Genomic DNA, 27,067 nt, shown 5'->3' with positions numbered 1-27,067 from the left:
ACAAAAAAAGCAAGTTAAATAGATTATCTTTATTAGATTTAATTGCATCAGTTGTAAGATATATATTTGGATACACGATGCTACAGCTAAAACAAAAAATGTACAACATGATGAGGTAAATGCATCCTGTACAGAAACTGCCCTCCCTGAGCATGCCTTTAACACAACAAGCTCTAGTCCATGCAGTTACATTCACTTATTCGTCGTCTGTGCTTGTTGCTGTCCTGCAACTAAGCCATTGCGAAAGTGTAACATTCTACAGCAACATCCACAGAAACAAAAGCAACTAGCCCGAAAGTCACATTGCACAACTAAGGCCCAGTCCTACCCGAGGCGTCAGCCTTATGTTCAGCAGGGTAGCAGTCAAGTGTGGCAGCACTCATCCAGCCCAATGACTGGTCGAATAGTGGCAGTCATCAAGCTCAATAACTGCCACTGGTCAAGAAGCTAATTCAAAGGGTGGGGGTCGTCATTAGAAGAGTAGCAGTCATCAAGCTTGACTGTAGGGTATCGTCCTCGAGCTTGATGACTGCTACTCTTTGATACCTAAAAGAAACTAAAATGGTAGACTATAACCAAAGAACAACTGTAATTGGGCCTTTTACACTGAGACAATAATGTACATAAAAATATGTTAAACAGGCACCATAAAGGAAAGCAGCACAAACGTCTAATGTACCACTAAAGGGTCAAGAGGCCTCGTTAAATTACAGTCTTGACGTTAAAAAAGAAAGTTACAAAGTCACAAGTCAATGTAGAGAAATGTGTTCATTTCTAAAGCTGGAGTGCTGTTTTGATGATTTCAGTTTTCTAAAGGCAAAAACTTATCCAGCTTATCCACTGAGATTTTAATTACTTTGGCCTGAGGGGAAAAACCTTTTTTCTGCCTTTGAATCTGTTTTTAAAGACTCTGACTGGCCAATCAGAAACTTTACAGATTGAGTGCAGACTATTACAACAATCCAGACACTGAAATTGTGTGGGGAGAAAAAATTTAAATCAGCTTTAAACCAGAGTTATAAACCAGGCTCATAGTCCTAGGAGCAACTGATTGGCTGGTCAGTGTTCCTCAAGAGCTACAGCAGCGCAATTTAATTGTATGAGATCCCTCTTTGCAAAACGACAAAAAAAGAAAAATCTTTTTGAAGCCCAGAGCATGTTTTCTAAAACCAAATCAAAGGGTTTCTTTTTATTGATTGTCACCTGTAATCAAACAAAAGTGTAAACACAAAAGTTATAAAATCTGGAAGACAAGACACATGCAAAGACAGTTGTGTGGAAGCATGTTTCTGCTGCCCAGCTCCAGCAACAACCTTCAACATCACCGAGGTTAGAAACTTAAAGGCCCTGCTTTGAAACAAATCACATCCATAAAAGTAAGCATGAAGCTACATCCTGCAGGCAGTTAGCTTAGGTTAAAATGGTGAAACAGACATTTTTATTTTAAGTTCTGTTTCCAGAAATAAATATTCCACTCACTGCATCTAAGTGCTTTGAACCTAGCATTCTCCCTCATGGATGCACTGGGGGCCACTCAGTGTTCTGTTCCTTGCCCAAAGACACTTTAACACGAACACAAGACAAGCCGGGAGTTGAACCACTGACCTTCCAATTAGTAGATAATCCACTGCGGTGTACATAATGACTTTTAACAGTGAAAGAACTACTCATCCAATAATACAATCAAATCCTAGATTCCATAGCAACCGACTTCCAGCCTTCTAGAATTTAGTGTTTGTAGTTTGTATTGTGCGTGAGTGGTCAAGTGTAGCCAAGTTATCGATGTGGCATGGTGCTATGTTCCTGACTGCAACTCGTCCATTCTGATGTTTGTGGGTTTACACATTTCCAAGGTCAATGTCATTCAACAGCAACTTGTAAAGCACTTTGAGGGCCCCGAAAAGCGCTATATAAATGCAATCCATTATTATTATTATTAACTTCCACCAATCAGAGATGCCGCTGTTTCAGTTAAGGATTGCGGGAAGAGTAGTTCTTCTCCGTTATATTATAAATAATACATTAATGTTTTATGTCACATGCCATCATTTTACAGTTTAGTAGCTTGTAGTGAGTCTGTTTTTGGTGGGTACAATTTTTTGGTCCATAGTTAAAATACTTCTAAAAAATATGGATGAGATTTTCAATTCAGGATCTGTAAATAAGTTGTAGATGTTTTCCAAAATATGCAGGTAGCATGCATGTTAGGGCTACCCAGCTAACAGCAGAAATCATCTTCAGGCATTGATGTAAATGAGCTGGGGCGTAATTTGCTGATTATGCGTGTTAAATTTTTTTGCAATGAGTTGTAGTTAACACACTTAGTGATTACACTGTCCATAAAGAGCTCGGAGCAATTATCAACCTAATGGTCGCCATTTAGGCTACGGAGTGGGATGAGGCGTTTATCCATAGTAAACTGTTGTCTTCGGTGTGACTGCCATTTTGGAGGGATGCTGCTGTAGCGTCAGCCACATAGGCCTAGAGACCAGGCAGCAATCATCTGGCAACCACTGGATCACAAGGGAAAAATGTGTATTTCCACCAACCTAATGACAAGTGGCTGTTTGCAAAGAGGTATATAGGGTACAGGACCAAAGATCTCTGTGATTGCCATTCCCTGGTCTTTATGCTAACCTAAGCTAACCGTCTGTTGGCTGTAGCTTCATATTGATCAGATACACTCGAGTGGTGTCACTTCTGTCATCATGACGACTGAGAAAAAAAGGAAAAAAGCAAGTTGTTTCCTAAAACGTTAAACAATACTTATCTAAAAACGGACACGTTTGCCTTCTCCTGTAAAGCTGCGCAAACCTAAAACTTAAGCTTCATTTTCATTTCTAATACAGGGCCTCACTTATAAACTTCGAGCTTTTAATCCATCCATCCATCCATTCGCTTCCGCTTGTCCTTTTCAGGGTCGCGGGGGGCGCTGGAGCCTATCCCAGCTGTCATAGGGCGAGAGGCAGGGTACACCCTGGACAGGTCGCCAGTCTGTCGCAGGGCCAACACACAGGGACAGACAACCATTCACACTCACATTCATTCGCACATTCACACCTAGTGACAGTTTGGATTATCCAATTAACCTATCCCCACAAGCTGCATGTCTTTGGACGGTGGGAGGAAGCCGGAGTACCCGGAGAGAACCCACGCAAACACGGGGAGAACATGCAAACTCCACACAGAAAGACCCCGGCCTGATGTTGGAATTGAACTCAGGACCTTCTTGCTGCGCGGCAACAGTGCTAACCACCGTGCCACCGTGCTGCCCTGTTGCATAATAACGACAATCTACCATCAGAAGATCCAGAAAACTAAACTTATAACAGCGAATGTGTTATAAACGAGGCCTCTGAGATCTACATTCAGCAAATTAAATATGTCTCATCAGTATTTACACAATGTTTGGATGGTGCTTCTCCGAGCGATGACAGTCTGTCGTGAAGGCCTCCCATTGGTGCTCCAAGAGGAGGGGCGTTGCTTGTGGATCCAGGTGGGGTGGTGAGCATGCACTGAGTTGTTTATGGTCGTCTGCAACAAGAGGCAAATCTCTGAGACTGTCTTATATCCAGTTTATGTGTAAGTGATATATTTGTTAACCGCCCCCTGGTGGTAGCCATGTGTAAGACAAGCAAAGGAAATTATATTTCGTAAAATGGAAAACAGATTTTTGCACTCACAGGATTATGTTGCTGTTGTGGGTTCAGTTGTTATGAATATCAACACCTCCGGCTCTGATGGAGCTGCAGATCGGGGAGGACAGTGGATGATGTCCGGGCCGGATAGGCTTTGCTGAAAACACAAAAAAGAGAACATCTTGATCCATTGGCTGATTTATCTTTCTCCCAGGGATCCATATTCAGGTCTGTTTTTTTATCCAGTGTTTTATTTTTTGTTTGTTTGTTTCAAGTTTAAACCAGCTCAGATATTTCAATTTTTCTGGTTGAAATATCAACTGCAAAAGCTACTCTCAGAGGGATTGAATCCCTGACTGCCCTTCCCTGAGTATAGTTCTCCTGGAAGTCACTTCCTGTTAAAGTGGAGTTCTTCCCCACCTCAGTCACCAGGGTATAATCTGTACTATGAAACAGGTTTAAAATTGCAGTTTGACTTGGGCTGACTACAATCCCTCTCAGACAAATTGGAAAATTTTGCAAATATTTGAGTCAGATTGTGCTGATAAACATCTATTTGCAATAGTGTTCTCAACACAAATGGCTGTAATCTGTGTTTTAAAAGCACAGCAACAAAAGCATCAGTGTCCAGGCCACAGAAACAATCCTGCCAATCAGCATGCTTTCAGCAAAACCAATTTAAATTGCTACTCTTTAGCGTAAAGATGGTTATTTAAACATATAGAAGTTATCTAGAAACACTATCACTCATTCGGAAATGTATTTGTGTCCAGGTTCAGCTACGGTGCTGGTGGCAGGTTTCACCCCTGTGTGAACCGGTCTTCTTTGTCCGACAGCTGTCACATGAGCACATCTATTTCAGTGAAATAATAAATGGAAGTAAAACCTCACCGATCTGTGCAGAGTATCCCCTCCTGGCCATGTTCTTGGCCCGCACAGCCTCTTTGATGCGGTCCACCTCCTGCTGGTAGCGCTTGCGGTCCCTCATGGCGTTCTCCTTGGCCTCCTTCAAGGCGTTCTCCAGCGCTTTGACTCGCTCGGCCGTGGCTCGCAGACGCTTCTCCAGCTTGGGCAGTTCGCAGCGAAGGTCTGCGTTGTCCCGGACCAGCTGAGGGCGGCGGCATGAAGTTACTGAGCATTATTTTATCGCACTGTATCTCACAGCGCTCAGCATTTCTGTTTTATAATATTTTTATGGATTCAGCCTCTGTATAGCAACCGTACCTGTTTGTGGACCTTAGTCAGCTGCTCCAAATTGTTCTCCAAGAATGAGATTTTCTGTTTCTGTGCAATGTTGCTGAGTCCCTCCTCACAGTCAAGCTCTGCACTCTTATAATAGAGGAAAATTACACCAAACTACATTAAACGACCAGTCATATGTGTCAACAGTAAAAAGATCTACCTTCTTAACCCGTGCAGTGAGGTCCTGGACGAAGAGTTTGCGCAGGTTGTGCAGAGTTTGCAGCTCTTTGGCCTGAGTGAACAAGAAGGAAGTGAAAGCTGGAAGTTAGACCCACATAATAGTTCTGGGATTTACATTTTGCCAGAGGGTTCTTCCTTTTTAAAGTGAGTTCTTCCTCCCCACTGTCGCCAAGTATTTGCTCATAGGGAATCATCAGACTGTTGGTTTTTTCCTTTTAATTCAGTTCAGTTGAATTCATTTGTATGTAAATACTCTTAAATTAAATTGAACTGAATTAAAGATGTCATCAGGTTTATTCTACCATCGGCCAAACCTAGGGTGAAACCTGAAAAAGCCATGGTCATGTGAAGTGGGTGTTTTGAACGGCACTTCAGATCAGTGCTTCGTAAGCTCAACACAGCGTTGAAACACCAGTATCCAGCTTCCCATCCCTACTCAGGGTATTCAATTAAATTCTGTTCCATTTATACAGCATCAAATCACAGCCGTTTGAGGCTCGATCACTGAAACTCCCCTTTTTATGTAAATGTAAGAAAAAGAAGTGCACTTTTAAGAAATATGTCCGAACGACTCTTTGGGATGAAGTTGTGAACAGCTGGATCAATGAGATGCACTATACTAACAACATTTCTTTAATCCTCTGACTTGCCTCTATTCTCATTAAATATATTACAAAGCACTGTTTTTGAGTAAGCCTGCATTGGTGCAGACTTCCAGCAGTTTCTTTGCTTTGCTATGTGACTAAACAGACATCTAAGGTTAGAACAGCTGTGATTTCAAAGGTGAGAGTAGTTATGGGGCCATCACTGAGTCTCACCACAGTCTCCTCCAGACCCTTCAGGTCCTCTCGGGCCTGCTCCCTTTGTTCATTCAGCAGCCTGTACAGAAAACAGAGCAATAATCAAACCATGTGACACTTTTATTGTCTCAAATTAACTCTAAGATGCTTGTGTTCACCTACACGAGCCTCTCCAGCTTTGCATTCTTCTCCTGCTCCTCCGCCTGCAGTTTGTAGTAATCCGACATGAGTCGCTCCTGCTCCAGTAACAGCCCCTGATTTAGACTGAGAGGGAGAAACTGTTTTAATAAATACGCTCTCTAGTTTCAGAAAATGTGGTTTGGAATCGAAGCATGTTTAGTTGGAGGCTCTAAAGTTGCAGGTTGAGGCCTTGAAAGTCACTTTCTAGTCATGTTAACTCTTCTTTTGAAGCAGAAGCCGACTTTGAGCCCAGATCTTTGATCGCTTTCAGGCAGCAGCTCCTTGCTCGCACTTGTTCTCTGAGCTGCTTCTTCTCCTCAGTAGTCCCCCTTTGAAGACAACTTGAGTGGAAATCCCTACTCTGAGGGCTGAGGGGAATATTAAAATGGGTATATGTGTGTATCTGCTCATGGCCTGAGCTCGTCTGAAAAGATCAGGATTTGTGTAGAACGGTTTCAAACCTGAGCACATCTGTGGGTTTCCCTGTGATATCTCTCCCCTAATCTCCCATCGTCTCCCCCCTGCTGTGCTGTTACATCCTCAGAGTTGGTTTGTGTGCGTCAGTGTGTGCGTTTGCTGATGTTTTCTCACTCTCTGAGCTCGTCCAGCATCCTCTGTTTGTCTTCGATCTCATCCCGCAGGCGGCTGAGCTGCTTCTGATGAGCCTCCCTGTGGTTCTCCAGCTGCTCCTCCAGCGTTTTCTGAAGACATAAAAACACATTAGAGCTGAGGTTGGCAACATTATTCCCTCAGAGGACACTGAACAGAAACATGACGCACTAAAATAACCCTATGATAATCCCAAATCCATGATCCAAAATACAAGAGCTTCCTGTTAGAAGCTGCTCGTTTTTCTGGGTCAGTCTGGAGCACTTAAATACTGGATAAACCTATGACATGGACTGTGTTAGACTGTATTAGGTCTAACACTTTAAATCTGGCTACTTGGAAGTGTCTCAGCTACTAGTTATCTAGTTAACAGTAACTAGTAGTTAACTACTAGTAGTTAACTACTAGTTACTGGATCTCCTGCCTTCAATCTGACCTGCAACATGAACAAATATGAACAAATGTCTTGAATCAACCCTCATGTCTTTACGCTTTACTTCCAAGCCGCCAGATTTTCTTTTTTTTCAATTGTTTTTGAGCAATAGTTCTCAGGCTTTCTGAAGCTCTTTCAAAGGTTTTATTTGGACATTGGCTGCTTTTTCACTCATTTGCAGTCCAGTGCTTGTACCTGATCATCTTTAGAAGCATTTTTCCAGCTGCATTTCAGCCAGTGGTGGTGGAGACCTTGTTAAAATTATCAACTATGAAAACAGAGAAGCACCATCAGATTTTGATACACCATGCAAAATCATCTGGAAAGCATATGATTGTCAACAGCTTCATTTTTCAGCGTGACAATGATCTCAAACACATTGTTAATGCAGTAAAAACACACAGTGGAGCACTATCAGTCATGGATCGGCCTCCCCAGAGCCCGGACCTCAACATTACTGAAGCAGTGTGGGATCATGTTGACAGAGAACAGAACAAAAGGCAGAAACATCCAAAGAAGAGCTTTGAATGTCCTTCAATAAGCCTGGAGAACTATTCCTGAAGACGACTTAAAGAAACAACAAGAAAGCTGCCTAACAGAGTTCAGACTGTGCTGAACTCTGTTAGGTTCCAGATTTTAATATTTTGTAAAAATCAAAATCAATTTTGTGCTGTATTTTTTTTACCTTGATGTCATCGTCTCCGCCCGCTCTGCCGATGTCCTCCTTCTCCTTTTCCTCGTGCATTTTCTCTAAAGACAGAATAATTGTGCTGTGTCAGAAACTGCAGCCAAATTTACTCACAAAGCTAAACTCTCAAACTTCAAACTATGAGATATTTTACTGAAAGACAATTTAAATCAAGTCTGATGAAACAGACAAAAGACTTCCCACCGGGGGTCAAACCATAGACTCACAGACTCAAACACAACCAAAGACAAACCCTCACCTTCATAGCGTAGTTACTCAGCCCACCCTTTTTGTCAAATTCATCTTAATCGTAAAAAAAAAAAAACCTCTGATGTGCAAGACTATATCACATCCATCGCCTGGATATGTCATAAGGTGACTGTGTTCTTCCACAAAAGCAAAAACCAAAGAAAGTGTAATGATGCTTGTGAAATTTGACTAATGTGGATGCAGGGGTTAAAGACGGCCTCAAAGGTTCAGAATGGCAGTTTAATGCACATTACTGGCAATTATTTCTTATGTGCTGCAGACTGACTGCATGGACACATTTGCTCAGTAATAATAAAATAATAAAATCCCACGGCCCACTTATACCTTCATGTGATGCGTTCATGGTGCAGATGCAAATGAAGTCGTAGTTGTGATACTTCAGTGTCTAGCTAGTGATAGAGCAGCAAATAATAATCATTATCATCATTATTATTATTATTATTATTATTGAGTAATTATTTTCACCACACAGCACTGATGCACCTGATCCTAAGGTCCCCCCGCCTGCCAGATCCCACTTTAGCCCCTGTGGTGATACTCAGACATAATATACTGGCCACTCGTGCTCAGAGCACCCTGCATGTTGTAAGACACAGTGTCGTTAAGTCCTAATCTATGTGATACTCCAGTGATGGATAAAGTTCAAATTAAAGACCTTCCAGTGCTTTCTTTGTGTGTAACTGAGGTATAAAGAAAACCTAAAAAACACACTGATTAAATAATGGTTATTGAATGAGTAACAACTAAAAGGATAAAGTGGTGTCTCATACATTAGAAACATCTTTGTCTTTGTTGTTTTGAGCTTTTCTTTTTTTCGGGGTGGGATGACATGTCAGCTGTGCTCATACTGCCTAACTGTATAAATGAGTCTGGTTTTTAAGAGTCTGTGGAGGTTTCTAGGACCGACCTTGAGCGTGCAGTTTGGCGAGCTCTTCGGTGAGAGCGTCCTGACTCTCCTCCAGCTGCCTTTTCTTCTGCTCCATGTTCTGCATGTAGTCGGTCAGAGACTTTATCTTGGCCTGATGCTGCAGGGACAGCAACACGTGACTGACACTCTACCAAACCCCAGGAGAACTCTGTTAGCGTGACGACGTCAGGTGACGCTTACCTGGGAGATGAGCAGCTGACAGGACGCCAGCTCCTTCTCGTTCGCCTGAATCTTGCGGTGGGCGTCGGCCTGGGCGCTCTCCAGCTGCTTGCTGCGGTTGACCAAAGACTTGACCTCGGACTTCATCTTGCTGATGTAGAGGCGAGCAACGGTAAAGTCCTCCTCCAGCGCCGAGCCGTTCCCCTTCATCTCTGAGCACTGAGAGGGAAGGAGGACGGGCCGGGTTAAAGGGTCATGTGTCTGTTTCGGGTAAGGTTGGTAAGGTTTTTGTCATGTGGACGTGGGTGCTCACCGCAGCCGTCTTGACATCGCTGGTGCCGATGATGGCACCGATGTCACTGAGGTCTCTCAGCAGAAGGTTGAGGACCTCGGCAGCACGCTTTCTCTGCAGGCCGTTTAGCTCCTGCAGCTGACTCACCTCCCTCTCAAGCACCGACAGCAGCGCCTGAGGATGCCGCCACAAAGACAGCCTGTCAGCATGCCTCTGCATCGCTGCACTTCATGTGTAATCGAGTAGTATTCAGGAAAGTCACGACCCACCGTCTTGTGCTGCAGCTTCTCGGTAAGCTGCACGTTGGCTTGGTTTCGCTCCTCCACCTCTTGGCTCTTCTGGTCGTAGTTAACTGCCAGCTCCTCCAGGGCCTGAAGCACCTCCTTCACCTCCTCCTTGGCTAGCTCGTTCTCCGTCTGCAGCCGGCACAGCTCCTCCTGGATCTTGTCATAGTCGCGTCGTGTTGACGCCAGCAGCTGCACAGATTTTAAAAAAAAAACACGTGTCAGAGGAAATACGCAGGCATGCTCTATCATTACTATTAACCTGAGCTGGGAGACAAACCTCTTCTTGATCCATCATCTGCTCCTTGAGTTTCTCCGCCAGCTGACTGTGTTGGTTAATTTCGTCATCCTGTCAGCGGCAATAAAATATACAGAGTTTCAGGAATTGTTTAAATAACAAGGGCAGTATGTGTACATGTAATCCCTGTGAGCCCAAAGCTCAGGCTTCAGACTGATCGAACACTCTTGGCTCTGTGGTTCATCATATAGGTATATATCAGCTATATGATATATATATAGGCAGGTGGTTCACATATATGGTGAACCACCTGCCATTCAAATCTATTTTTATGAGGGGCAGCCAATCAGAAGGAAGGGGGAGGAGCTAGAACACTTTGTTCCAGACAGAAGATGAATAAAACCCATCCTGAGATAGCTGTATGTGACATGTTTACAATAAACCAGCTTTAGCCTCGTCCTGTTGCTCACCTTGTCATCCAGCTGTTTGTACAGGTTCCTTACGTCCTCCTCGTACTTCCTCCTCTCGTCACCGGAGACGGAGACACCTCCTCCGGCTGGCAGCAGGTTGTCGATGATGGGAGTGTTGTCGTACGGCTCGCCGCTCCTCTGATCTTTAGAGCTCTGCTGCTCCTCCTCAGGAACGTTCTCCCCTGCGATAGGAACTCACTTGTTAGATATTCTACTCATGCATCCATTATATTCACACATGTTAGTGTGACGACGTTTTAAACACTCTGATCGTGCCATATGTTGTGGTATGGTGTCACATCGAGTAGCACCATAGTTGTTACATCATGCCTCAGTGCGTCGCATCATATAATCTTAATTTTGTGGAAGAATTTTTAAATCACGATAAAAGTCTAAATACTGTAATAAGTGCAATAACTAAGCCTCAGTTTACGCATTTTGAAGTAACAAACCAGATGTTGATGCTCAAGCAGGCTTCATAAATGAAGTGGGAAGAAGGGTTCACCTCTCTGAAAAGAACACAGCAGCATAGCTTAGGGTCTGCAAAGATGCATCTGAACAAACCACAAATTCTTTTGGACGTTAGAGACTAAAGTGGAGACGTTTTACTGTAATGCACAAAACCAAATTAATCATCTGCAACGTGCGTGTAGGGTAGTAAATCCTGGCAGCAGTCCTTTAACATAAAAGGAACAATTGTTGCCTTGCAGTCAAGATAACACCAGGATACTGTAGTTTATCAAAGTAAATTAGATAAGTTATTATCAGATAATTAAAATAAACCTGATGCATTTCCTGAAACATCAGGTTTGGGGGCTGGCTACGTTTGTAAGCCAGCACACAACTTACTATTATTATTACTATTTTTACAATTCTGATGATTTTCCTTCAGGAGAAAACTGCATCAGTTATACTGACTGAGTGAAATCATGCTGACTTCACCAGTGTTTGTGTGATTATTGATTTTCTAACTGTGGGTTTGGTGATAAAAGCCAGCAGCTAATGAGGAGATGGAGCCGAGGACAGACTGAAGGAGGCGGAGAGCTGCTTCCTTTTAAACGGCAGGGCAGGAAGCCAGCGGCTGACTCAAACCACAAACACTGTATCAACATGATGTGTGTGTATGTGTGTGTGAGAGCGCTGCATTTACATGTCAGGAGCTTTGGCTGCTGCAGCTGAGCTGATTTGATGCTAAGGAGGGGGAGTGTTATCAGCATCCACAGGGGAATTAAACATTAAAATGCAACAATGGCCACAGAAAGAAAGGGGGAGGAGGGGGGTGAAGGCGGGGAGGCATTAAAGCAAAGAAAGGACTGAGAGGAGGAGGAGGAGTGGTTACTATGCAACAGAAATGGGGGAAAAAGGGCGAGGATGCTGTGAAGAAGACCCTGCAGTCTCAGCAGAGAGGGAGGAAGTGTGGTGGGGAAACACACACAGGCAGCGTGGCGTCCTTCATGGTGGGGTTATGCAGAATCTACAACATTCGGGCAGGACAAGGCGTGAGCCGATCAGACCCCACACATTATCACAGCGGCAGATTAATCTGAGCAGTAATTACATGTGATTTCCAGACGTCACAGACTGAGCATGTGCACACACAGCTACCTAAAAGAGCCTGTGCGGTTAATGACACTCGAGTTTCTCAGGCCGCCGCCCACTTTTTTTAAATTTCTGCTTGTTGGCATGCATGGAGAAAAAAACATTTTCTGTGTGTGTGTGTCACAGAGAGCATCTGACTCTCAAAGGTCAAAGGTCAAAGTCTCCTAAAAACAAAGTAGCAGCTACTAGTACACACCACTACTGCACTATTTAATCATCAGCAATTCATTTTAATCTCTGATAGCTTTAATAGGGGTTTTTCCTTCTCACTGTCACCAAATGCTTACTCACAGGGTGGGTGTCGTCTGACTGCTGAGGTTTTCTCTGTATTATTTTAGGGTCTTCATCTTACAGAATATAAAGTACCTTAAGGGAACTGTTGTTGTGATTCGTCGCTGTATAAATAAAACTCATTTTAAATGAACGTTCAAACGGTTTTAGAAAAAAGAGAAGGCGAGTTTTACTGGAATATTCGGCGTATCACTGTATAGCAAAGCATTCACAACGTCTGAACACAGAAAAATCAGCAACTCCTAGATTTTACTATGTGCATTTCACAGTTTGAGCTACAGCGGAAATTTAAATGGTTCATGTAAGATGAGAATTATTTTGTAATTTTACAGCCAAATATGACAAAAAGTCCAGACAGTCTGTAAGATACTCGGGTGATAAAGTGTCAAAGCTTTTCAACTTTTTGAAGCTGATGATGCTCCAGATTGGAGAGCAACAGCTCCTACAGACCAATCCAATCTCAGGAAAATAGCGTCACCACTCCTCAGGTCCTTCAGACCTCGGTGCACAGAGAAATAAGCAGACGAGCGGTGAACGAGTAGCCACGCTCTGCTAGGTATTCACATGTTAAGATGTAAGAAAAGGAGGCTGCTGATGATGTTCCACTTTGATTGCTTTCTGTGTTGTGAGTCATTACAAAACATCCATCCATTTCCCTCCATTTATCCAGAGTCAGGTCGCAGATTGCGCAGGTCTTTCCAGACGTCCTTTCCTCATCAACACTAGATGAAATATTTAATAACTCCAGTGACTTCTGGGTCTATCGAGGGTCTCTTCCCAGGTGGTACGTCTCCACCAGTTGGATGGGGTGCTCTGATATCCCCTTATTGTGGTTGTTTCTCATGTTGAGACGTCTCAAATAGAACGTGTTGAGCACTTTTTTCCTGCCTGGTGCAAGTTCAGCCTTTAATTTTAAAGTCTGCCCAAAGTCCTTACCGGTCTGGGTAAACCAATCTATCAGGCTTTGGAGGTCCCGCTGTGATACGAAATCATGGCACCTAAAGGATAGTTCAGGGGCGTAGGGAAGGAGATGCCGAACAGCGTCAGCACGAGAACGTAACCTTGCTGGATCTCTAACACTAAGGAGGCAAGGCAGAGGAGCTTCTTCTTCTGTTCTCCGTACCTCCTCTGGAGTTCTTGAAGGGTCGACGTGCCCAGAAGAACTCCAAAGAGAGGCGTCGAGGAGGCCACCAAACTACCTCTGGGGAGTCCAGCTTGTACCCACAACCCTGTTCTTTTAGTCACTACCCAGAGCTCATGGCCATCGGTGAGGGCTGGACCGTGGATCACTCGCCTGCTAAATCAAAAACTCTCTCTTGGCTCTGTCTTCACCACGACTGTCCATCCCACCCTTCGTCCACCTTCCCATCACACGTTCACAAAGCAGTTGCTGTAAAACTAGGGCCTCTTTATTAGCTTGGTAAACATCTCAGGCTGAGGTCTGTTAATCAGGACTCTGTAATAAGTCCCACCAAGCAGCAACTGTGCAACAGAAGGTGGGTTCCCTTTGAAATATCATTTATTTAAAGGTATAGAAATGAGTGCACAGGAAGCAGAAAGGCAGCACGTTAACTATTCATAACTTACTGTGGAGCTGTACGATACAACAACAATGTATGTTTGTCACAAAAACCCAACATCCCACTGCGTAACCACCGATCAACACTCAGGAGCTCACAGCAGCTGTTTCCTTTAATCAGCCCTTGCAGGCTGCTTTAATCTCACCGTTTCTCCAGCGGTTGAGTTCAGCCTCCAGCCTCTGGATGATGCTCTTCAGGTTCTTGTTCTTCTCCTTCTCCTTCTCGTATTTCTTCTTCCACTCCTCGGCCGTCAGCTCCAGGTTCACAGACACTGTGTTCTTGATGGTCTTCGCTCTGAGCGGACACAGACAGTAAGCATTAGTCTTTTAATTAATCTCATCGTGCCTGATTGTTAGACTTCTTCTCTGGACTCTATTGACAGTTTGTTCCAGCTCATTGAGTTAATATAGTAATCGAATCAAAATACTGAGCTGAACTTTAAGTGTGGTTCATCTTACAGTAATGGACAGGGGTTAGATTGGGATTAAGTTTTAGGCATCAAATTCCACCTTTATGTTCCACATTCATGTAACATCTATTAAAGTGTGTTTGATTCAGCAGCTTAAATCAAAGAAAACTAATAATCTGGTGACTTCTTTGTGATTATTCCTGCTGCACAGCTACACAGGATCTCAGTCTTCCCCTGCCCACCAAATGTCAAGTTAACCCCTGATTACAATGATTAAAAACAACATTTTCAGGTTTATTTTCCACTACTTAGTTTCTACTTCTTTAAAAATCATCTGCTGAAAACAAGAGCTTACAAAAAAACCCCACACAGGCAGGAATTTGATCATCTGACCATGCAAGTTTGCAACATTCAGCATGATCAGATGAAAGTAGTCGGAGCATCCAAGAGTTTACGCCTTTTTTCCCGTTTCCCTGCAGGTAAGCATGTTTTTGCTGTCTTAGTGGAAATAAAGCAACACATTTTACAGCTGTTTCTGAGTGTGTTTTCTACCTTTCCACCTAATACAGTCACTTCCACATGCTACATGTGTGAGTCTGCTTTCTCCCAGAGGACCTCCGCCCCTCTCGATCTTTCCTCTCATGATGGAAATCTCCTAATTAATTGAATTTCCTCTTAGCCGAGGGCAGATGGTTGCACAGTAATCAGCCTCTGTGACACTGCTCAGTCTGAACTCACTGATCAAGGCTCAGTGGATTTCAGCTTGATTTTTAAAATAAATGATTACATCGCTGCTGTCGAGGATCTTTACAGACGCGTCACTTTTATGAAACTGTAACATCTAAAGAAGTGAAGCAGATGAATGAAATGTGCTTCAGAATGAAGTGTGAGGAAAAAACTGTGTAGAAAATAGAAAATGTTCATTATTCTCAGTTTTACATGACGTGAAAACAAGAAGGCGGCAGTGTCGGAGTCTATAAATAAGAATAAACCCAGATGCACAGCGGGAATCTCAGAGCCATCTGTTTGCTAGTTTGCACCAAATGAGTCACCGTGTACCTTCGCAGATGGACTGGATACACTGATACTCTCCCACAAACACAAACAGCAACTCTGTGTTTGATTCAAAACTGACTTTAGCTTTTTCTTTTGTAATTGTTACGTTTTTCGTTTGCAGAAGTGCAAAAAATTTGTCTTGTAGCTATTTGAGGATCCAGTTTCCTGCTTCGTAACAGCTGTATGTGAGGAAAGGTTTATATAACCTGAGTCAGACTTTCTTGTCATTTTTAAGGTGGTCTCGAGCAACAGTTCTCCAGGCTTTCTGAATGTCTTTGGCTGTTTTTTAAACTAATTTTCAGGCTACATCCACATGTACCCGGGTATTTTTGAAAACGCAGATTTTTCTATGCGTTTGCACCTTTCGTCCACACGTAAACGCCGTTTTTGGTCACTGAAAACTGAGATTTTCCTGCCAGGGTGGAGATTTTCGAAAACTCAGTTTTTGCATTTAGGTGCGGATGAGGAAAACAGAGAAAACGCAGGTCAAAGGTTTTTTGACGTCACACTGTGCGCCACGTTATTGTTTCGGTGAAATGAATTTCTACAATGGCGTACTTAGACAAAATACTGTTAATTGTACTCTCTGTAGTGTTTACATGCTTACATATACACACACAGTTTCTGTCCCTCCACACATAGTACTCAGCCATCTTTGTCTACTCTTTCGCACCCAGGCTTCTAGACTTCTGATTGGCCAACATTTCTACACAGTTAGGAATATATCGCCACCTGTTGCTTTGGCACGTTCCTAGCAGCGTTTTCCTTCGTTTTTGCGTTTATGTGTGGACGGGATTTTTTTTTTTTTAAACAAAAACGGAAAATCTCCGTTTTCAAAAATACCCGTGTACGTGTGGACGTAGCCTCAGTCTAATCATAATTTGCTCCAATTTCTTTGGTTGAATCTGTGAAAAATACCAAAGATAACACAGTCTGACAGGCATAAACTAGTATTTTTGGATCAACAAGGTGATTCCCAGAGAGCTATTAGCTAAAAACTTGACATATATGAGCAGTGTGTGCAGTGTGGCCTTAAAAAATTAGAGGAAACTGGACAAAAGAAGAAGTGGGACAAAAAGTATCTGAAAGTATGTGGCGGATGTGGTTCCACTGCATAGGAGTAGAGGTGCAGTGGGTTCGGGGAGCAGTACCAGGGAAGGGGCAGGGTAGTTGGAGGTCTTTGATGAACATAGCTATGAAGGAGGAAACTTTTTTTGTGTTTCTCTTCCTCTGTTAAAAATATGAGGTGGTTGTGGTTACTTCAGATGAAACTGTATATGGTGGTACGTAAAATCTTAGCTGTTTAAAGGATGAAAGACTCCTTTTTAAAATTTCTGTTGTTTTTTTTATGCATTAATTATGGAAAAAATGGAAAAAAGAAAGTAAAAAACATTGCCCTGTTTTGGCACTGAGTACATTAGACATAAGAGCTCGCAGATACCTCTGTCCAAACATGAGCGTGGACTTGGTCTCGGCCTCGTTGTAGATGGACGGTGAGCAGCAGATGATGATGGTGGTGCGACAGTTCCCTCCCAAAGAGTCCTGCAGGATCCGAGTCATCTTACTGTCTCTGTACGGCACGTGGGTTTTCTGAAGAAAAGAAAATACAGCTGTGCTGAGGTTTTCTAATATTTCATACTTCTTCACTTACATACGAAACAGAAGTGGGATGGACTTACGGTGCCCTCAGCCAGAGCTGAGATGACGTTTCCCAGCGCTGAGAGAGATTTGTTGATGTTCTTTGCCTCGTCCAGCACCGCCCCCTCAGCTCCCGTCTTGCTCACCTGACCAAACAGCGATCGAACAGGTTATCAATCAGCTTTACAGCTCAGGAAAGTCTTGAAGCAAACCCTAACGACACGTTTCTGATCTCGCTTGGACCAACCTTCTCGCTGCCAGCCAGGTCGACCAGGTAGAGCTTCCCAGACAGCTTCTTCTCCGTCTCTACGTTTTCCTGCTTTATGTTGATGAGGAAGATGCTGTGGCTGCGAGAGCTGTGCTCGTTCATGTCTACAAAATTAAGCAAAAAAATCATTACAACCGCAGAAAAGAAACCAGAAAAGGCTTTTTATCTTCTTTTAAGATTTCAGGTGAAATTAAAACATTTAAATCTAGATATTGAGGTGTTTCTGCCTCCTTAAGAAGTTTCAGGAGCTGTGCTAAAATCCTGACTTTTAGGGCTTTGCCGCTAACTTGATGGATATTAAGAGGTTAAAGGACCTTTTGTGTTTATTCTGGGACTCCATACAAATAGTTTTGAACAATTCCCAGCTTCTAACGAAGCAGATTGGCTGCCCCTCGCCTAACTTCCATAAACACAGAACCTGTTGACTTTAAGCGCCACCTCCTCCCACCACCTCAGCCTGCAGGGATGAGCAGAGCGAACGCGTCCATCAACACAAAGGAAGAAGGTCATCATCGACTTCAGGGAGAAACTGCCCCTACCCTCCTCAATATTAAAGGTGACTGCATGGCGAAGGTTTCCTCTTTCAAATTATGGGGCCTTATATCACTGTGGACCTCTCCTGGTCAGAAGACACAGTTACAGTGCTGAGGAAGGCCCAACAGTGACTCCACCTCCTGTAGAGTTTCTCGGGAGGAACAAACTGGAGGTGAAGCAGCTGCTGATGCTGTACAGCTCCACCACAGAGAGTCTGTGTGGATAGACCAGCTGCTCTACAGTGTGAACCAAAATCTGAGGAATGTCTCAGCAACTTGTCGAATCTATGACGATTCACGACAGCTCTGAAGGCAACAGAAGGTCCCAACATGATACAGGCGAGGTGTATCTAATAAAGTGGTCAGTGAGTGTAGAAATGAATACCAGGAAACCTTTTAAAAATGTGCCGCTTTTGAAGCAGACATATAAAAATACGTACTGGTCACTGCTACATGCCGATTGGATTTGCCCTCATCGATGACGTCCATCACCTCCTCTGGACTGGACACAAAACGCTCAGTGCAGCCCTGAAAAGGAGAATCATGACCTGCAGCAGCCAGTGTGGACATGAGCATCGATTACAGGATAAAGAAAAGACCGAAAAATCGCAGTTTTAAGGTTTTTAGGTGTACTAAACCTGCACACACGACTAAAACGGTAACTGAATCATTCGTTCATCTAAAATTAAACATTCGCTGAGTTGAAGCTCCAGCTCAGGCACACGGGGAGATTAAATATATAAACCTCTTCACATGACTGTGTCACAGCTCTCGCTCAGCTCACAAACCTTCACATAGGGCACTCTGTTCTTGTCTTCGTGGACGGAGAGGTTCGTCTTTGACACTTCAGACAGAAAAAAGATCACAAAAGTCACAGTTTAAGAAAAACAGACTGCTGAGTGCTTCAGATAAACAGCCTCTCTTACCATCCAGCAGGTCTCGGATCTTGTCCAAGTAGATTTCAAAATAAGAGACCTGCATAGAGAAACGCATCTGTCTCACAAATCTAAAAACTTTTAATTCATTGCCCTGAACATGAATTCATCTTCCTCACTTTGTCAGATTTAAGGTCTTTACTGCACCGTAAACTCAATCATTTACCTTTTATTTCACATAAAACATTTTTGGGTTGTGTGTGCTTTTCCTTTCACAGACTTTGTTAACAAACATCTCAGAGACGGCCACAGGCTGCAGGTCTCCAGTGCAGCGGCTCACACCTGACATTTAGTTCATTTTTCAGGAGGTAAACTGTGAATGACTCCTGTTCTCACCTTGATGTGGAACTCGAGGTTCTCGTCCATCGAGTAGATGTGGTCGAAGATGTCGCGGGCGATGCGAGGGATGATTCCCATCAGCTGCGGGTCATGCAGTTTGCCCTGAACACAACAACAGTCATGTGTTATACTACAGCGATGCAGTTTTTGCAGTCAAATCAAATCAAATCACTTTTATTGTCACATCACATGTGCAGGTACATTGGTACAGCACATGTGAGTGAAATTCTTGTGTTCGAGCTTCACAAGCAACAGAGTTGTGCAAAATACAATAATGTAAACAAGCAAAATACAAGAATGGCTACATCTGAAACTAATAAATATATGTACAATATATAATAGTGTATGCATTTCTGGATGTGTATACTAAATATTTTTCTACGTGTGTGTGTGTGTGTGTGTGTGTGTGTGTGTGTGTGTGTGTGTGTGTATACACATATTTTACAAATCAAATAGAGTAAACAATAAATAAAATATATAAAAATATACAGAGTTGAATATGTGCAAAACAGTGGCGTTACTGTACAGTATGGAGTGCATAATGTTGAAGTTCCAGTAGTGAAGCTGAGGTGTCTATGACGTGTTCAGCAGTCTGATGGCCTGATGGAAAAAGCTGTCTCTCAGTCTGCTGGTACGGGACCGGATGCTGCAGAACCTCCTTCCTGATGGAAGTAGTCTGAACAGTTTATGGCTGGGGTGACTGGAGTCCTTGATGATCCTCCCCGCTTTCCTCAGGCAGCGCTTCCTGTAGATGTCTTGGAGGGAGGGAAGCTCACCTCCAATTATCCGTTCAGAGCACCGCACTACTCGCTGGAGAGCTTTGCGGTTGTAGGCGGTGCTGTTGCCATACCAGGTGGTGATGCATCCAGTGAGGATGCTCTCAATGGCACAGCGATAGAAGGTCCTGAGGATGCGGGGGCTCATGCCGAATCTTTTCAGTCTCCTGAGAAAGAAGAGGCGCTGCTGCACCTTCTTCACTGTTTTGTTTGTGTGTACTGACCACGTAAGATCCTCAGCCAGATGTACACCAAGGAACCGGAAGCTGCTCACTCTCTCCACAGCAGCGCCGTTGATGGTGATGGGGGTGTGTACTTCTCTGCACCTCCGGAAGTCCACTATCAACTCCTTTGTCTTTGCGACGTTGAGGGTGAGATGGTTGTCTTGACACCAGTGGGTCAGGGCGCTGACCTCCTCCCTGTAAGCCGTCTCATCACCGTTGGTGATAAGACCCACCACTGTAGTGTCGTCCGCAAACTTCACAATGATGTTGGAGTTGTTAGTGGCTGTGCAGTCGTAGGTGTAGAGTGAGTACAGGAGAGGGCTCAGTACACACCCCTGTGGAGCACCAGTGTTCAGTGTGATGGGGGATGAGGTGATGCTGCCCAGTCTGACCACCTGGCGTCTGTCAGACAGGAAGCTAAGGATCCAGCTGCAGAGGGAGCTGCTCAGTCCTAGATCTTGCAGTTTCCTGTCCAGCTTCGAGGGAACGATGGTATTGAATGCTGAGCTGTAATCTACAAACAGCATCCTCACATACGTGTCTCTCTTCTCCAGGTGTGACAGGGCAGTGTGTAGTGTCAGGGCTATGGCATCATCAGTGGACCTGTTGTGGCGGTATGCGAACTGTAGAGGGTCAGTCTTTTTCATGTGTGTAACATGGCTCTTTAATGCTGCCATATGTTGAGGGTGGTAAATACATTAGAGGGTTTCCTAGGCAACCGGAGCCTGAAACGTCCGCTGGTGACCAACAAATGGTGACTATTTTCTCGTTCTCGTTTCTCTTTCCTCTTAACTCCCCAAACAGCTCCAGCATGTTGCCATGTTTCTTCCTGTTATAAACGGCGGGTTATTTTTACCCACAGTCCCCAACTGCTTGCTCACAGAGGATGTTGCGATATAAAGCATGTTGAGTTGACTGTTGTCATGACCTTGTGCTATATGATTTAAACTGATTTTCATTGTTATTAGCTGAACAGGCGCGTTGCAAAGAAAGTGCATCCTCTGTCAGTTCTAAGGTTTCACGTAGCAGGACAGTTTACATTTTACTCTAGAATATTTTGGTATCGAGACGAATTCATGGTCGACTCAATGGCTGCAAGGTACCCAGGTCCTGGGGCTGCAAAGCCCAATTTTAAAGCCTTTTTAAATGAAGAAATTTAAAAAAGAACATCTGGGTTCAGAAGTGGACTTAAAAGTTTGACTTAAAGAGGGTGAAGCAGAGATCAGATCAGAGAATTAAAACCAGGCTTGAGGATTAGACTCCGAGCTGAAGTTACACTGGTGACATGTCGAAATGACGAAGAGCTCCTCTGACCATTTTCTACTCATTCAATTTCACTCCTTTAAAACACACGCTGAGTTGGACGTGATGATTAAAGGCTTTTCCAAGATGTTAACCTTACCAGCTTTTGATTCCTTGAATCCTACCCCTCGCACGAGCCTGAGTGGGTTTCCTGTTGGCAGTAAGCCTGTTACACAACGCCCGCTGTGCTCTAATCCGCCAACTGTTTGAAAGTTCCAAATAAAAGTCACCGCACGTCTTTACACAAAGGGCTTTAGAGAGTATTTGCTGTCACTTTGATAGTCTTTAGTCACCTTTATGTAAAAAAGCTGTAACTTCAAAGGAATGAAACCCCTCTGCAGCTGACATCTGGTCACTAGGGTTTAAGAGCACACATGATCTAATGAGCGTCTTACCTCCATGGTGTGGGTCTTCCCGGAGGACGTCTGCCCGTAGGCGAAGATGGTCCCATTGTAGCCGCCCAGCACATCTGGAGTAGCACAAAGACACAAGGGTGCAACAACACAGTCAGACACAGTCAGACACAGTCCAGCCCGCTTCTCCGGTAAATGAGCACTAAACCTTCACAGTTATAAACACTAGCGCATCCATCTACTGATGCTACCTGCAGAGATTTTTCAGAGGTTATACTAGAAACCAGTAACTGTACGCTGGGTTGAAGGACATTTCAACTCCTAAAATGCATCTAGAGGAGAGAGGAGGCTGGAAGAGAAGGACGCACAGGTGTGTCCTGTGCAGAAGTGCTTTTACCTTCAGTGTATAGGAGGTGTGGCGTGATCAGGATGGACAGGATTAGAAATGATCAGGAGGACAGCTCGGGGTTTGGAGACAAAGTTAGAGAGGTAAGTGAAGGTTTGAGCATGTGCAGAAGAGGGACAACCCATATGATAGACGAAGGATGTTAAAGATGGAGCTGCCAGGCAGGAATGGAAGAAGAAAATTCATGGATTCGTGGCATACAGCTGGAACATATAAACCCTGGTGGGAGGAGACATTTTTAAATAGCTGGCCTATGAATACAACTCTAACATATTACATGTACATATGCATACAATATCTAATAGTAATGATGTAGTTTTACTGCCTAAAAATGAATGTCAGCCCCCCAAAACTCCAGCATCAGCCCTGCTGCTCCGGGAAACACTCATTTCCATGGCTCCATTATGTAAAGCAACAATGAAAAAGGATGAAGAGCAGATTAAGTTTGTGTGCAGATGTTCGATAGATGACGGTTACATAAAGAGCTATGCTTCCTCAGTTTAAAGCTTCTTACCTTTCACTATCTGCTTGGCACACTGGTCGTACACTTGCTCCTGCGTCGTGTTGGGAGGCAGCACGCGGTCGAACACGTACGGTTTGCCCTGATTCACAATGACAAAGACAAAAACACACAGCGACAGGCTTCAGAGTCATCGCAGCACCGAACACAGCTGTTCCCAGTCGCCCGTGATATTTAAAACATGATTCACCAAACTGTATCAATAATGCAGATATACTGTTAGAAATAACCAGATAAGGGGGTTTGGCACGAAGATTCAAACACTCTGGGAAAAGGATGCAAACATGGATACAAAGACCGCCGACTTGTTTTGCTTTATTTTGAATTCTTTGTGACCCACCAGTCACTTCATTAGGTACACTCGTTTAACTGCTCGTTAGCTCAAATATTTAAGAGTCTCTGATGAGTCTCAATTTCTGCTGCAGCATTCAAATGGTAGGGTGACACTTTGAAAGCATGGATCCAACCTGCCATTGTATCAGCGCTTCACACCGCCGGTGGTGGCGTAATGGTGTGGGCGGATATTTTCTTGGCACACTTTTGCACGATGTTTCCAACAACATGTTGAATCTGTGCCATGAAGAATTAAAGCAGCTCTTAAGGAGAAACGAGGAAGGTGTACCTAATAAAGTGTCTGTTGAGTGAATGAGTTTGGGCTTCTTTTGAGGTTTTATTGTCGTTCCTGGTGTCGTTGGATTTCTGGGTTCCTGTGTTCTATGCTTTCTTTACCGTAGCCTTTATTTCCTGCATCACGTCTTTGAATCGAGTGGTGATTTTTCACTTTTGGATCTCGTGTTTCTGTCAATAAGCTTCCACAGTGTTTCCCCAGCTGTTCCTCCCTGAGTCTTCCTCTCATTTATATACTTATACATATATATAAGCATATACTCCAATCAAAATGCTGATGGAGTTAATTCTATACCTGCTGCAAAGGACAAAGAAACTGAACTTCTCCAGTTTATGGACAAAAAAAGATGGTACTTGTAGCTGCCTCATTAGAGGATGTTTCTGTGGACATGCGTGATTGGTTGCTTTGGATTTTGGATTCAGAGCTTTAACCTATCAGTTTTCATCCTCTCTCTCTTTATCGGTGCAGCTCGAAAATGGGTGAAGCTGGGCCAGAAATCTCTACCATTTCTTCAAAATGCTCCAGTAACTGCCATCCATCATTCATCCAGCTCCTGACTCCTGCTCTAAGGGGAAAAGCCTCATTCCCGCTGCAAAAACGCCACCCTCAGCACTTGGAGGCAGCGGCAGCAGCACTCCGAGCCCCCAAAATACAGCAGAGAAACCCCTGACACAGACAGTATCCGGGTGTGTTTGTCGGTAATGTGCTTCTGCTCTGCTGATTGATGGCACGAGGCGGCGGTGCGCAAGTTTGTCCTGACAGAGGAGAAAGTGTTGCTGGGCGATTAAAGCAACTGCACGGATAACGGAGGGCTGCTGATGGAGGTGACACATCTTCGTCTTCAGTCACCCTCTCTCTGCAGCAGACTTTACAGAAAAATTCACCTTTTTCTTTAAGATGGTAGGGTCACAGAGAAAGCACAAATCTGATGTAAAAAGAAAAACTATCCATTTATGTACAAATAAATAAGAATGAGGTACCATGAGGTACAGGCTCACTAAGAATAAAAAGAACATGTTTTCAGAGGTCCTGTACAAAATAAACGCAGGCGTTTCTGAAGCGTCAGAGCATCAGGTGATTGAGGTCGGATCCTTTTAATAAGAGATCTGAACTGTTCAAAAATATTGAGGGAACACATGATCATCACAGCATGACTCGCAGTCAGTTAAACTCCAGGGATACCACTGTGCCTTTTTAGGAAGCAGAAACCAGTGTGGGTCCATTTCAGCAGTGACAGCAGGTGCAATGGAGAGACCGATTCACCCCAGGTTGCACAGGTTGTCCAACTCCTCCACCGAAGAGTTTTTGAACCAGTCTCCAGAGTGTGGAGGTCAGACGGACAGTGCTGAAGAAGCAAGGGGAGCGCTGCCAGAGCTCTACGAAATGACCCCCACCTTGCTCCTCGACTACGTGTTTCAACCACAAACTGTCGGAAACAGACTCTGTGAGGGTAGCGCGAGGCCCTGACATCCTGTAGTGGGACGTGTGCTCACAGCCCAGCGTCGTGCAGCTCCAATGAACGAGCAGGTCCACCTGTGAGACCTTTAGAAATGAGAGCAGACTCATACTGAGCACGTGCGACAGACGTGGAGATGCCTGCAACACCATGCAGCAGGACCGGTTTGGCAGTGGGTCAGTGACCTTCATCACCTGCATGAGGTTAGGTTGTGACACTAATTCACCCTGCCACTAATGAAGTAATTGTTCTGTAATTAAATGGGATTTCAGTGTATTTTATTTATAATTATTATGCAATTACATTTACCTACAAATACTTAAAGGTGATAATTATTCTGTAATTACCGCGTTATTCTCTGGCAATTTAACAGAAATGCCAACAATATTTGCCCACCTTATATCATAAGTATGCTGTACTTTTTGAGGGGCAGGCCATATCATGCATATTATACTATATATTATATTACACAGTACTTACATTCACTTAAAAGTACTTACATTTACAAATTACTCATGCAATAGACTCAAAAGTAAAAATGACTGATGCGAAAATTACATTTACCTAAAAGTACCAAAAATTACTTACGCAGCATTTAAAAGAACTTAACATTACTCACATAGTACTAAATTTACTTAGTTGTTCCTGTAAAAACCTGATTTGATACACATGTATTCTAATGTGCCTACCTTTAAATATTGGTCTGTAAATAAAATTATACTATAATTTCTAATAACATACTGAATCACACACTTAGCAGCAGGCTGTATTATAAAGTGGCTTTTGAAGGAGGCAGTGTCTATGCTGGCTTACGTCTGGCTATATATACAGTATAGGCCTATCAACATGTAGGACCAGTAGACTCCCAGCTGTCACTGGTCTTTTAAATACCTCACTATGTATTTATTTGTGTGTGATTTCTGCTGACTGTATAACAAATAAAAATATCCTTGATTGTCTGCAGAGGAGGGCCATAAAGTCCCCCACATGCACCCACATCAGGCCTAATACTGGTGCAGTAGGCCTAGGATTCCTACTGATGGGTATAGGCACTTCCCATAGAGCTGAATCCAACTGAGAACCACTGAGATGTTACATATGAGTGCATCAGACAGTTTTGATCAGTTATAATAACATAAGTAACATCATACAGGTGTAAAGAGGCAGTCTTTATAGTAAGTAAATATTTCCAAGCTGCTGTAATGCTCCTCTGTACCACCAAAGACTTACTGCGTATTTGGCATTAGGTAGAGGTGGATGGATCGATCCATATATCGACAGTATCGATACCAACGCTAGTATTGGCGCCAGATCGATACTAGCGCAATAGGATGCTCCTCTGTTGCTTCTATCTTCTAAGTTCAGTATGAAGCCTACTGATTCATATTAAATTATTTATACATATTTTTTGTGAAAACGAAACAAAAAAACCCAAAAAACCTCAAATATGCGCTATGAAAAATGTCTTAACCTTTTTTATTTCTATTTTTTTATAGCCCATAGTACATATAGTACAAAATGTTTAAGTTAAAACAGTATCGATATTAGTATCGGTAATATCGATCACAACGAAATTTGCAGTATGGCTCAGCACTCGTGTCTGGTCCGCAGGTGTCTTTTCCTTTAAATCACTGGGCGCGCACACATACACAGGTAAACAGCATTGAGGTGACAGCAGTGTGTGCAGACTTGCCGTTATGACCACGGTGTCGTCCTCTTTGAACTTGGGGATGTATTTGTCTCCTCGGGTAATTTCGGCCTCGTTCAGGGGCCTGAAGCGGCACATCACTCTCACCCCGCACTCCGCCGCGTCTGCCATGGCTTCTGCTGCTCCTACCAATGTTTACACCGCCCCCTCTGTCCGGTGGTGCCCAAAGGGAGGTTTAGGGACCTCCAGTGGGGCCTGGTCGGTTTAGTCTCTGTAGCTAGTCGAGAATTTTCCTGTTCTAAAGAAGGAGTGTCACATCTGTGTTCAGAGGAATTCAGCAGTAGGAAAGTTCCTCCAGCTTTTTAGCCGATGCGCAGGGCGTCCTTCATCTGAGCCTCCTCCGCTGCGCCATGGCCAAAGCGGACAAACCGCAGTGCTGCGTCTCGGATTGGAGCTCGGACTGCGGTGGAGCTTACAGGCCTCCTCGCCCCGCGGCTGTGGCATCGACAGCCGCGCGGAAACGTGGCGTTTTTACTAGGTTGTCAACGGCGGAGGAGGACTGAGCGGGGAGCTGTCCGCTCTGCAGAGACACCGAGTCCGGGGAGGGTGTGCGCGCACACAGCCGCATCGTCCTTTACCGGTGATCGGGGCGCGCGCTCGCACGATTTCGCGGCGCGTGCCTTCACCTCACATCA

The 27,067-nt window shown here is 43.9% G+C and overlaps 1 protein-coding gene across 1 annotated transcript; it reads right to left on the bottom strand.

Annotated features, from left to right (window-relative positions):
* Positions 1-9: 9 nt before the first annotated feature.
* Positions 10-27,033, bottom strand: LOC147302033 (kinesin heavy chain-like). The gene is made up of 26 exons (XM_086282936.1): positions 26,418-27,033; positions 22,635-22,722; positions 21,757-21,830; positions 19,057-19,161; positions 18,712-18,760; positions 18,574-18,629; positions 18,226-18,313; positions 17,232-17,356; positions 17,026-17,130; positions 16,788-16,936; positions 14,027-14,175; positions 10,412-10,593; positions 9,984-10,052; positions 9,689-9,895; positions 9,441-9,593; positions 9,149-9,346; positions 8,948-9,065; positions 7,768-7,832; positions 6,632-6,741; positions 6,023-6,124; positions 5,879-5,939; positions 5,041-5,112; positions 4,863-4,967; positions 4,530-4,746; positions 3,684-3,795; positions 10-3,534 (listed from the first exon to the last, which is right to left on the bottom strand). Exons 1-25 carry the CDS (start codon positions 26,541-26,543, stop codon positions 3,707-3,709), a joined length of 2,862 nt encoding a protein of 953 aa, XP_086139062.1. The 5' UTR covers positions 26,544-27,033; the 3' UTR covers positions 10-3,534; positions 3,684-3,706.
* Between the last annotated feature and the right edge of the window lie 34 nt (positions 27,034-27,067).

The sequence above is a fragment of the Aulonocara sp. 'chitande type north' Nkhata Bay genome, linkage group LG23 (assembly GCF_057382095.1).
Source record: "Aulonocara sp. 'chitande type north' Nkhata Bay isolate Kocher_YH1m ecotype deep benthic linkage group LG23, A_spYH_male_GT1.1, whole genome shotgun sequence".
Classification (NCBI taxonomy): Eukaryota; Metazoa; Chordata; class Actinopteri; order Cichliformes; family Cichlidae; genus Aulonocara; species Aulonocara sp. 'chitande type north' Nkhata Bay.
The sequence above is the reverse complement of the archived record's forward strand: the minus strand, read 5'-3'. Positions and strand labels throughout refer to the sequence as shown.